At 42.5% G+C, this 12,948-nt stretch overlaps 1 protein-coding gene across 1 annotated transcript; it reads left to right on the plus strand.

Moving 5' to 3' along the window:
- The first annotated feature begins 1,832 nt into the window (after positions 1 to 1,832).
- On the plus strand, positions 1,833 to 12,098 carry cdh17 (cadherin 17, LI cadherin (liver-intestine)). The gene is made up of 18 exons (XM_070966741.1): positions 1,833 to 1,886; positions 2,427 to 2,522; positions 3,479 to 3,616; positions 3,736 to 3,871; positions 4,494 to 4,652; positions 5,064 to 5,216; positions 6,242 to 6,447; positions 6,576 to 6,707; positions 6,813 to 6,963; positions 7,506 to 7,715; positions 7,812 to 7,888; positions 7,970 to 8,158; positions 9,028 to 9,272; positions 10,046 to 10,176; positions 10,352 to 10,576; positions 10,683 to 10,793; positions 11,038 to 11,154; positions 11,328 to 12,098. The coding sequence occupies exons 1-18, from the start codon at positions 1,833 to 1,835 to the stop codon at positions 11,417 to 11,419; spliced, it is 2,622 nt and encodes an 873-aa protein (XP_070822842.1). The 3' UTR covers positions 11,420 to 12,098.
- The last annotated feature ends 850 nt before the right edge of the window (positions 12,099 to 12,948 follow it).

Here is a 12,948-nt window from a genome sequence, read left to right on the forward strand (position 1 = left end):
AGACTATAAGCGTCTGGGGATTTATGCAAAAGTGACTCATATTAAGTGCATTAATGATGAATTTGTTTTCTATAATACTGCGCGTATCATTGTTCTGTTCTTCCTGTCTCCTTTCTCAGCTATCTCCCCATTGGCTAGCTCGGCATGAAGGCAGGGTGATTAGACAATCATTAGATCCAATAAAACATAGCTGGCTAACGCTTGGTTAACGTTTGACCAGATGGTATGGGGCTGCACAGATCACTCTGAAGTCTGAGGAGTGACTCACTTGATCGCTCCAGCAAGGTAAGCGTCCTTACTCTCCCATTGCCCAGTTCTGGAAATGTTGAGTATTTGGAGTAGATTTTGGGTTTTGAATAGGAAACACACTGGACGCCTCTGTTGGCTTTAACAGGCTTTGTTTGATAGGTTGGATGTTTTCGGTTTGTTGAAGAAGTGCTGTGATCTTGACTTGACTTTGGCAAGGCCTTAGTGTCAGGTGTTGGCATGTTTGGCAGCCAACCACTCCGACTCTGTGGCTTCCTGGGTTGTTGCTGGTGCCTGCCTTTGCCTATTAGCTGTATGGGACAGTAGATTTGGTATCATAGTGGCTGAAATTGAGCCTGACAAAGGTCACCCAGCCATTGTGCCAAAAGTAGAAAGAGAGGGCCTGCAACACCTAAGGCATTGTGTCATACAGCTTTACCACTTTGCCCATCAGTAAATCATGTCATTTCTAGAATATTATACTCACAGTTTGTCATTTCAATGGATGTCTGTGCATTGGTAATGCCAGCAGTGGTTTGTTAGTTGAATTGTGCCAGTCAGCAGAGGGAGTGGTCAACATGGAGACAGAAATACTAGTAATTGATAGACAATAAATTCAGGCAACTTAAGGTAATATTTGTGTTCTGATAGTAGGGACTGTAGCAGGGCGGTGACTTTAAAGGTGTGCTGAGCCACAAAAAGGTCATTAGCCACGACTCAATGTCACCTTCACTCTTCTGTGCCAGCTGACTCGTCCCTCTCGACTGCCCTTTACCAGAAACCTCAAACTTATCAACACATTTCTGATATATTTGTTTAGCGCAGTCATTTCATGCATGTTGTGTTAGTCATGTTTAATTAGTGAATATCGTGTTTTTCTGTCATTATCCAAAACAGTGTCGTAGTAATGTGAATTTAACCATTGATGTACATGCTCTATATTCTGCTGCCGTCTGAATATAACAGAGTTTAAAACATCTTTGAGACACACCGAAGTGTGTGTGAGTGTGTGACACCTGACACTATCACTTAATCTTCCATATGTCAGTAAACGCAAAAACACACCAGTTTCCCAAACTGCATACACATACAAACACAGGATCAAGCCTCTCATGTTACTCTAGATTCTGACGGCTGTAAAGTCACAAAGGTTACACACCTTGACCTTTGGGCACCTGCATTGTATTGACACCCACTGCTAGCCTGAAAGAAAAAGAAATCACTGACATCTGCCACTGCAACTAAGCAGTTTCTCCGGTTGGTTGAGGTGGATGGACCACCTGGTTGTGTGGGTGGATGTGAGGACTTTCAGTTCACATTCAGCTCAAAATGTGTAGCAGAGAGATAGTATACATGTGCATTTACTCAAGGACAGAGATTTTCTTTGCCAGGTTTTGTCTTTATGAATCAGTAACTCATTGCGCTGTACAGAGAAACGATTGTACTGAGGCACACCGGGTCAGGGACAGAGCATGAGAATTTAACTGCAGAGCACAGTGAACAGGACTTAAGTGTGTCATTTAAATCCTCCTCCTCATGTCACCTCTCCTCCTCCTCCTCCTCCTCCTCCTCTTCCTTCCCAGACTATGATCATGACACCCATGGTGCCTCTGTTGTTGCTCCCACTCCTCTTCACCATTGTGAGTACATAACACTGCCACCTGCTGCATCACTGCCATACATATTCATAGTAAATACTCATATACACAAACCTGTTAAAACAGTAGGTGTGGATTAATGTTATTCATGTGCAATTTGTGCAACAGTTTTGGCTCATAAGACGTCCATGTGTGCAGACTTTTTATGGTATTTAAAGCCTCCTGTACAAAGAAAATGTCATAATCTGCGAGGTTAAAGAAATATGGAGAGGAAAACCTTTGGTAACTTATTTAAAGCGCTGAAAGGAAGCGTGAAGTGTTCCTGAACTGAGTGTTAGTCCTTCGTCTGTAGACTTTGCTCTCCTGTCTTGCAGTGGGATTTAAGAATTCCCATTGTCGGGTCATGTTGGTTCAATAAATAACTGGGCTGTAAAAACCTGCCCTCAATGCATGACTGGATTGATCTACTGTACAGATCTAAAGCAAAAAGGACAAATGTGGGCGTGAGTGTGACAGGTTCAATAGTACCTCAACCTCTGTTATATACAGTGACCTTTGACCTCTGTTTCTGTGCTCTGATAGGCTGGTGGGAAGGATCTGGAGGAAAAGAAGGGCCCATTTGAGAACACAGAGCTGGATGTGCCAGAGTGGACACCAGTGCCATATCCCATTCATCAGGTATTACACACATGCAAGCAAATAGACTAACTCAAGTACTGTACTTAATTAAGTGCAATTTTGATGTACTTATACCTCACTTGAGAATGCCCATTTCTGCTATTTTATACTTCCACTTCACTACATTTCAGGGGAAATATTGTACTTTTTACTCCCTTTTATTAATCTGACAGCCGTAGCTACTTTTCAGGTTAATATTTTACATATATTAGCATGTAAATTAGTGGCATATCCTCTCTTTATTACTCATAGTAAAACACTTACTATTGCATCATTTTGCTTGACCATATACTACACATACCAAGCCATTAAAGAGTTTTCCCTCAATAACCTCCACATTACTGCTTATTGACATAAGATTAAAAGAGGTAAAAGAGGAAAGTCTGAAAAATAAATACACATTTGTGTAGCAGACCTTTGATGGTTTTTGGGGGGGATTCATTCTTCTCCCAATAATCATTTCATAACTGCTCAGATTCATCTTGTGGCGACCAGGTTGGGCACCGCTGAACTAGTTTTCTTTATTATTCTTTTGTAAATTTCTCTTGTATTCTGTTTGAGCTCATCAAGTTAAGTGTATATGAAGTAGTTAAATCTAGCTGCACCTGGACCAGGGACAACAGTAAAATGCTACTTACTGTTTGATGCATCTGATCATGTAAAATTGGATTTTTAGTCAGTCACAGGGGACTTTTGCCTTTGATACATTACATTATTTTGATAATGCTTCTCTGCTTTTTCTTAAGTAGCACTTTGAATGCAGGACTTTTGCTTGTAATGGAGTACTTTTACTTTATTATTTTATTAGTATTGTTCCTTAAGAAAAGGTTTTGAGTGTTTATTCTGTTCCTTCTGTTTAGCTTCCCTTTTGTTTGTGATCAAATGAAGATTCAAAAGACTTTAACTTAATCCGTCTTCACAAATCTCTTCATTTCCCTCCATCTCTCACTCCATAGTTTCAGGTGACCCATCCAGAGGTTAATCATTTCAGGCTGAGTGGAGAAGGTTCGGAAGACATTAAGATTTCAAACGATGGGTGGCTGTACCTGGAGAGGCCTCTGGACTGGTCTGAAGAAAGCCATTACATTATCATGGTAAAGGGGTCCTCTCTCCTCTTATAAGCAGACAGAAAATTATACTTGTCCATTGTATTTGCAGTGTAAGATGACTTTATATGATTACTTGTGTTGTGTGTGTGTATGACTATATTCAGGTGGAGGCGTTGGCAGATGATGAAGTTGTGGATCACCCAATATATGTGACCATAAATGTGTTGGACATCAACAACCACGCTCCATACTTCAACCAGACTAGCTACTCAGCTATGGTTAGAGAAAACAGACCAGCAGGTGTGTGCGTGTAATAAGTACTTCAGTGAGAGGAAAGGAAATATTCCAAATGCAAAAGCTGCTCAAACTAACAGTGGCATGGATGAAAATATGTACAGTGGCCTTAGAACAGTTAGTATGCTCCTGCAGGTTGTGCATGCTTAAGACTGTGAGTTTCAGAACATACAACCCATCACAGGCAACAGTAATGGCGGCTCCCTATTGAAGCAAATCCTTTATCTAACAGGAGCCCTTTGTACTTTAATGTACATGTCATTAAAGGCCCATTATTATTATTATTATTATTATTATTATTATTATTATTATTATTATTATTATTATTATTATTATTATTATTATTATTATTATTATTATTATCTACAAAATAGGAAGTTTAAGGTGTTAAAGTTAAAGTTTGCTGTCAGCCTTGACACTTCACAAGTGTGTTGAATGCATTTCCTTCCCCATAAAACGTTTGTATAGCCAATTTTTTTTTTTTTTTAATATTCTACATCTTGCATTGCTGCATTTCTTGGATCATCAGAGTCACCTGAAGATCGGTGGGATTATGTGAAACCATTGTTAGGACTGCTGACACCTCACTGTGGTGAGACTTTAACATCCGTTTTGTCTTTTTTTCCAGGCGTCCCTTTCACGCGTGTGTTTGCTTTGGATCAGGACGACCCAGAGACCCTCAACGCTAAGCTGAGCTACAGCCTGGTCAGCCAGATCCCCAACAAACACCACACCGCCCTCTTCCAGATTGACTCTCACACTGGGGAGATCTCCACCACAGAAGAAGGTAATTCACACATGTGCACACACAAGTGAATGTGCAGACATGAACCCAGACATCGTGCAGAACTAGATGCAGTACCCGTGGGAAAGTCTGTAATCTGCCCATCTCTGCCTGTAATCTGGCGGTATAGTGCGGCTGTAAATCCAGATTACACAGCTCATCTTATGTGCTCAAGATTAACGCTGACCGGCGGCAGATTGCCAAAATGTGTCGCGTGATGTTGATCACAGATTACTTAGAGTGTGTGTGAGCATGTGAAGATACCTGTTTACATCTGTGAGAGAACATTTCATCACATTTCCCAGACGGCCTTGACACAGTAGGGATGTTTTTCAATGTTTTCTATATGAAAATGCATTTGTAATGTGTGGAATCAGGCTGAACAGTATTTGATGTATGCATGTTTCTTAACAGGGAGACGGATGCTGCAGGCCAGAGAGGGCATCCAATACGGCATAGGAGAAGATCGTAGCATTAACACTCTGAAGGCAAAGTTTGATGACTTCTGTTCAGTGCAGAAGGTCCCCTATGAGGAAAACCCCTTCTTCACCTGTGTGGAGAAAGCAGGTTTGTATACAGATGTGTTTCATGTGGAGCTGCAACCATCTGTTGTCTGTTAGATTAGTCACAGTTTAGAAAAAATTCCAGTAATCCCATCATCGTAAATGTGATTATATTCCAAAGGAAAAAAGTGACTATAGTACACCTATTGAAGCATTTATTAGTGCAAACGTTCCAATGTTTCCACACAACTGTGTCTTTCTTGGAGTCAAAATGGACAAAAGACATGTGGCAAACTTTTATATAGTCAACCTAGAGCAGGTGTACAATTGTCATTGGATAACTGGTTGAAGAGAATTGCCAATCAGTTGGATGATGGATCCGATGCCGCGCCCCATGCACTGTGAAACACAAGAACAAAGACGTATCTTAAACTGGTATTTGATGGATTTTTTTGCTTTAATGTATCATTATGAAGTTAATGTTGATTGCACAATGGAATGGCCACAGAACAATGACACCATCAGCGTTTGGACTGGTTCTCTATAAACCTCGCTTTGACTTTACAATTTGATCAGCCACCAGGTACAAACTCCAGGGAAATGGCACTGTTTCGATCTGCTTTCACGTCTCCATTATGATATTATATTATGATATGATATTCTCTGGTTTTCAAAGTCTTCTCTGGCGAGCAGATTAATAATGAGAATAAATGTTACCTGTCACACACAACTGCATACATGCTTTTGTTTACACTGACATGTGTCAGATCTTAAAAGTCGTGAGTGATCCCAGTCGAGGGATTTGTGCTACATAGAAATTGACAGCTGGTTTCAATGTAGATAAACACAGATTGTACCGGCTCTCTGCGATTAGTGCTGGTTGTGTGATTTATAGGGTGTTGGGTTGATGAGTTCATCCAGAAAGAGTGGTTTAGCCACCACCTATGTCTGTGATAGGATCAAGAACAAACTCCTCGAACTTTGTGTTGACATGACTCGGCTTTCCAGAATTAGATATCTACTGAAACTTTTTCTTTCTGCCTGTGCAATGCCTCTAATTGCAACCCTCATCTTCCTCTGTGGTGTCAGAAATGAGGAGGAGGAATGTGGACCCCCTGGAGGACCCAGACTACACCCTGATTGTGCGCGTGCAGGACCTGGGAGGAGAGTCGGAGACCGCGCTGAGTGGAAACGCCAGAGTGCACATTGTTGTGCAGCAAAACCTTTGGGTCAATCCTGGACCGATCACTGTGAAAGAGAACTTAAAGGAAACGTACCCTCTGTTCATCGCAAAGGTGTGGGGAGATACACATGCACAAATCTCACAAATGCAGACACGTGAAACTACAACCACTCACTGTATCTGCTTTATCCAGTAACTGATCATCCTACCTTGGCCTCTTTCCTCCCTTCTTTGATCCAGGTCCAGTCTAATGATCCCGACGCCGTCTTTAAGTTAGTGCAGAAAGAGCGAGAGCTGAAATTCCCCTTCATGATCACAAAAGATGGAGAAATACATCTGACAGAGGAGCTGGACAGAGAAGAAAAATCCAGGGTATACAACATGTGCTTCATTTCTCAATAAGTCTCCCATATCTCATGTACAAATAACAGCTTACCTCTAGGGATTATTCCTGAACCTGTGTTGGTTTTGTTTCAGTACACCCTGGTGGTGTTAGCAATGGACGACAGTGGCAAAGACGTGGAACCTCCCATGGAGATTCACGTCTTGGTGGAGGATGAGAATGACAACATGCCCATGTGTGAAAATGTTGAGAGTGTATTTGAGGTGCAGGAGGGTGAGCCTGCAGGTAAGATGTGTGTGTGTGATTATTATATAACCCATTCATGGCATGGAGTGTGCAACGTGTTGCCTCTTTCAGCCCACGTATCTCTTAAACTACTGTTCTTTGCTATGATCCCACCGTCGTTCTTTTGTTTGCTCTGCATTCTGTTTTCTATGTTTCTGAGTCCATACGGGTAAGAAGGCCTTCAAGAGCAGCTCTCAAGTGATCACATGCTTAACCACGTGTATTCAGAGCAGAAACAGAGATCTACCCAACATCTGCCCCATTGTTCATTCCTTTAAAAGCCCAAACATTTCACTCAGTGATAAAAGAAAACCAGAAACAATAAATGTTTGAAATCAACAGCTGATTCATACATTTAGAACATATAATTAGGGAATAAATGAAAGGAAACAAAAGGCAAACTCAGTTGCAGCAGGAAAAACATGCATATCTCAAAATGTGTGTACTCTTCTGCGCTGCTGTCAACTACTGTAGGATTCACTTTTAACAAGCTTCAGAGACCTCCAGAGAGTATTTTTAAGTCATGGTCCTTGTGGTTCCAGGCAGCCTGGTAGGAGAGCTGTTGGCCCATGACGCTGATGAAGAGGGGACACTGAATGCTCACCTGACGTACTCCATCATGTCCCAGAGTCCAGACACCGATCCCAGCGCCTTCTCCATTGACGATTCCTCTGGAAGGATTCAGGTGTTGCGCTTCCTGCAGCGAAAAGACCAGCGGGTGTATACCCTCGATGTCAGAGTCAGCGACCCAGGTAACGCACATCCTGCACGATGTGCAGGGACACACCTGTAAATAGAGGTAAGTCTCAAGTTTTCACTTAAAGGACTTACGGCTTTTTCTCTCACAGCCTTCAGCACAGTATGTAAAGTCGTCATCAACGTCATCGACGTTAACAATGAGATGCCTCTGTTTGAGAAGAACGATGTAAGTATGTGAGCCACCTGTCTCTTACCTCTCAGGCAGTTTGATGGTTTTCCTCATGTGTCTGTGTGTGCCTATGTGCAGTATGGCAATCACACTCTAGCAGAGGACACTCCTTTGGGACACACTGTGCTGACCATCAGGGCAACAGACAACGATGACCCAGAGAGCGGCAGCTCCCGTATTGAGTTCCACATCTCTGCTGGTGACGATGACGGCTTTTTCACTGTGGAGACTGACGGCAAAGGCGTTGGCCAACTGGTTATAGCCAGGGTACGGTATCTCTGTTCTCCATGTGTCACACACAAACACACACAGATGATTTGGAGGGGTGTACACAAGACTGACATAACACCTGTCATGAACATGAGGGAATCTTTCGTTTAATTAATCCTAACCTTGTTAAAAATTATATTATTGACTGAATGACATTTAATGACAACAGTCATGAACGCTTGTAAAAACTCCTTCATGTTGATAACAAGTGTCATGGTATGATGCTGTCAAATAAAGAGATACCAGTGATTTTTCTACAGCTCATTTACTTTGATATTTGTGCTCGTTGAAATATTTGAGGTTCTTTATACCTTAAAAAGTTCACAGTTAACCTCCCATGGTGTATTTTACATTTGCGTGATATACTCTTCTATAGGGTTGCAGCTAATGATGATGGTTTATGGTTTTATGTCAGAAAATGGTGAAATCTCCCTTTGCAACTTCCCAAATTCAAAGATGTCATATTTAAAATTTCTGTCCCACCATCAGTGCAAATCCCAAACATGTACATTTCTGAATATATTAAATGCAGAAGAATTGCAAATCCTCACATTTTAGAAGCTGGAACAAGTTTTTTTTTTGGCATTGATTATCAAAATAGCTGGCAATATCAAACGACATAAGAAATGTTGATTGTGCCCAAGAGTGTGAGCGAATTCTCTAACTGCTGGATCTGACTCATTAACTAGGTATCGCTGCCTCTTGTGACTTAGCAGATAATATTTTCATTGGAACATATTGCTCAAACATATGTGACAGAATCACCTCTGTGTGGTGACCCTCTCGGGCCTCTGCCATGGCTTTCAACATATTTTCTGCCTCCCTTATTCCTGCGTTTTCTAACCAGCTTTCTTGTCTCCTGACAGCCTCTGGACTTTGAGTCCTCTCCCACCTACAGGCTCCAGATTGACGCTCGTAACCCAGAGCCGCTCATGAAAGGTCTGGAGTACGGTAGCGAATCCACAGCCTATGTCTCCCTATCTGTCACCGACGTAGACGAGGCTCCAGAGTTCAGTTTGGACATCCTGGATGTAACTGTGCCTGAAAACACCACCAAGGGATCAGTGCTGCTCACTGTGGAAGCAAAGGATCCCGAGGGCAAAGAGATCGGGTAAACACACACACAGAGTATTATCTGTGTAAGCAAAGCCTGTTACATCTCTACTGTGCCATGCAACCCCATACTTCCAAAACTGATGGAAATTGGCTCTGTCGTTTATTCTTGAGTCGATCCCACATACTTCTCTAACTGATGCTGTAAATACTTACTTAATATCAGAGCGGTGGTTGTCAACTTTTTTGTCTGATATATTCCCACATCCCAATCAGATGAACTCAAGCACCCCTTCATGAACGTCACTTGTAATGTTCATCTCAGTTTCAAATGAATGCTAAGTAACAAAAAAAGAGGATTTTGTTTTCAGAATTTTTCAACTGAATCGTCAAGGCTGATTCTCCTTTTAAAAACACATCTTCAAAACCTCAGGCAGACAACACTGACACTATTTGTCCTTGTCCTTCTGCAGTTCAAGAGCTGGACTCTAACAAGATGTACTGCACGATAGAAGACTACACACACACACACACACACACACACACACACACACACACACACACATGCATCCATAGCTGTCATAACTCAGGAATTGTTCCACTAGATCAACATTGGCTTTGTTTTTAACGTTACTGCTTCCCTACTGGCTGCTAGTTTGGGGTTTCATCTGTTAGGACTATCACGTGTACCCAAACAGACTTATTGATTTGTTTTGACTACCACTATTTCCCCTGGGCCCCAATTCAGTGTCTGGTGCAGCATGGATCAGTCCTAATATCTGCTTGCTGCGTGTGTGTTTTTGTGTGTATTTGTGGTTGTGTGTTGTGCAGTTTCAAGTTGGATGGTGACACTCAGGGCTGGCTGGAGATCGATGCTGCAACAGGACAGATCAAGACCAAAGGCAAGCTGGACAGAGAAACCGCGGAGACCTTCGAAGTCACCGTCACAGCTTTTGAGAAGGGTGAGATAATCGACTCAAAGAGTGTTTTTGATCAGTTTTAAATTGATTCTGGATTTTGTGTTCTGTACAAAGAACATGGTACAGAAGCAGATTGAGTCTTTCTAATAGCATTAAGGGATATTGTTTTTATTTGTTTATGTTATGAAACTAAATGCCCTCTGATTTCCCTCTGAAGGGAACCCGCAAAAGTCTTCTGAGCGGGTTGTTTCTGTGAGGCTGCTGGATGTGAACGACAACGTCCCGAAACTGATAGAGACCTGGGCCTTCATCTGTGCCAAGAAACCTGAACCGGTGCTCATCAAGGCCAAAGACGCAGACAGCGCTCCCTTCTCACAACCCTTCACCTTCACCTTGGGTAGCGGCAAGAAATCTCCCAACTGGGAACTGCACAGGATTGACCGTACGTACACTAACGCACTCTACTACTACCAGAAGACGATGTAAAACTGTAAAAAGTTGTACAGTTAGATCATTATATTTTTCCTGTTTCCGTTTCTGTCATGCAGCCACGACAGCTAAACTGACCCTGAAGAGAATACCAACTGAAGATAAAACCATCACACTGCCCATTACCGTTAAAGACAGTGCAGGCATGGGAGTAACGCAGCCATTTGAAGGTGAGCTAATTCTTTTGTAAGCCTAAAGGGTACGTCTGCCAACCAACACTGAAGAGATAAAAATGGAAATGATTCTGCACAACAATTAATTCCTCTGTGCCATAGACGTCCATTGTTGTTCATTGACAAAAGATTTGTTGACAAGAAGAGATACAGAGATTAACGTCATCCTTTAAAGTCAAACAATGCATGATGTCTCTGAAGTCTAATGCTCACGTTTGTCCCTCTCTGCTCTCTACACCAGTGAGAGTGTGTAACTGCACAGAGCTGGGCTACTGCTACATCGCACCAGATGGAGGTGACCTCAGTATAGGAATGGGAGCCACCGTTGGGATCCTGGTTGGCACTCTGGGATTCTGCAGTAAGTCTGACAGTCCTCACATGAAAGTCTGTTATCTGGTAGCACCAGCTCACACATGAAGCAGTGTCAACTATGTGGTGCAGTCGGATGTTATCGTCCAGGTTTGTGTTGGAGGTGCTGAGTCTGTTTTGCTCTCTGCAGTGGTTGACTTCAGTTTTTTTGTCTTGTTGCAGTTATTGTGTTTATCGTAGTGATCAAACGTGTTAAGAAAGGAGGCAAGAAGAAAACCATGACTGAAGAGGAGGAGAGGAACGCCATGATGTAGAGACTGCACACACACATGCATATTTGTTATTCTATATCTGTGAGGACCCTGGCTGATGTAATGCAGTCCTTATCGCCTTAACCGTGACATACATCTACAAGCCTAAACTTAACCCTCAAACCAAGTCTTAACCATTATTCTACTTTAATGGTTCCTTTTAACGTGCGGTCAGGGACAACAGCTGAAAATAAGACATGTAGGCAAACCCTGGCTCAGCATTTTCCTCGTCAAATAAAATAAACCCTCACGAGTTCAACAGGGGAAGTGAGGACTGACCTTTCCAACATCCACCTCTGTCAAATGTCAAAAGTTTAATTCTCGCGAAGGCAGATATACACACACATGCACACGCACATTTACTTTTACTATTTTTTTTTTATTTACAAGAGGGAGTTGAGCTTGATTAATAAGTGCCATGCATACTTAATTCATCTGTCAGGTGCCCCCATGCTAATCGTGCATTTAAAAAGGCTGTTAACGTAATTTATTTAGATTTCACTCCCAGACTCTGATGGTTTCATCAGCAGTTCCATCATCTCATAATGCATTTTTTTTGGCTGAGAACTTGTTTTGTTATTCTTCTATTCTGCTTGAATGTAATAACTGCTGAATGCTGTGCAACAGCTGGAAATATCTTTAATATTAAGGAACACCTTTAAACCAGGAATATCACTACTGTCAGAGTGCTGTCTGTGTAATGAACAGCAATTACTGTGTTTTGTAATGAGCAATTAAACAAAGAAACTGGGAGCCACTTTGGTTTTCATCTTGTCATTGTGTCTGTCTGTATGGGTGCCTGTACATGTCACAGCACACACGGTGCCGCAGGTGATCGGTGACATGAGTTTTTACACCTCAGCTCGATGCTTCCTCGCTGCTCTCTCTTTCCTCAGAAAGCCTTTTGTTCGTATTTCTTACTAATATTTACTCTGCTTGCAGTCAGTGCTGTTGCGTCCCTCTTTTCCTCCCCCTGCCTGCCGGTCTGTCGCTACAGAGGCCACAGAGCTGCTGCAGGGGGTGCTGCTCTGAGTCAGGTCTTAGACAGTGGGAGACAGGCTGCAGATTGTTAGTGGTGCTGAAAGGGAGGATGGCATGATTGTGGGCTTTTAAGCAGCACAAAGAGGCTGCAGCATAAAAAAAAACAAAACAGACACACATGTGAGAGTTGAATGTGAGTGCCACATGTGTGTAACGACCATTCATCCTTCCAATCCATGTAACACGTTTGTGGATAACTGTGTGTGTGTGTATGTGTGAGATGAGTCATCCAACGGCCTGCTCCAGCTTCCAACAGCCAAATTGAGACAGAAGAGTGGACTGAGACGCAGCCCCATAACGGCAAACTCAACATGGAGCCTCTCTCCAGTGTTTATGTCTGCACTCTCTCCTCCCCTGTATCCCAGCAACACTTTCCACAACAACAACACACACACACACACACACACACACACACACACACACACACACACACACACACACACACACACACACACACACACACACACACACTCCGAGAGTCCTGGAGAGCT

Source organism: Chaetodon trifascialis, chromosome 7, assembly GCF_039877785.1.
Source record: "Chaetodon trifascialis isolate fChaTrf1 chromosome 7, fChaTrf1.hap1, whole genome shotgun sequence".
NCBI lineage: Eukaryota > Metazoa > Chordata > Actinopteri > Chaetodontiformes > Chaetodontidae > Chaetodon > Chaetodon trifascialis.

Coding starts and splice junctions, on each gene's coding strand:
- cdh17 (XM_070966741.1), top strand. CDS start 1,833: ATGATCATGACACCCATGGTGCCTCTGTTGTTGCTCCCACTCCTCTTC. Junction 2,523..3,478: donor TGCCATATCCCATTCATCAG/GTATTACACACA, acceptor CTCACTCCATAG/TTTCAGGTGACCCATCCAGA. Junction 10,177..10,351: donor CGTCACAGCTTTTGAGAAGG/GTGAGATAATCG, acceptor TTCCCTCTGAAG/GGAACCCGCAAAAGTCTTCT.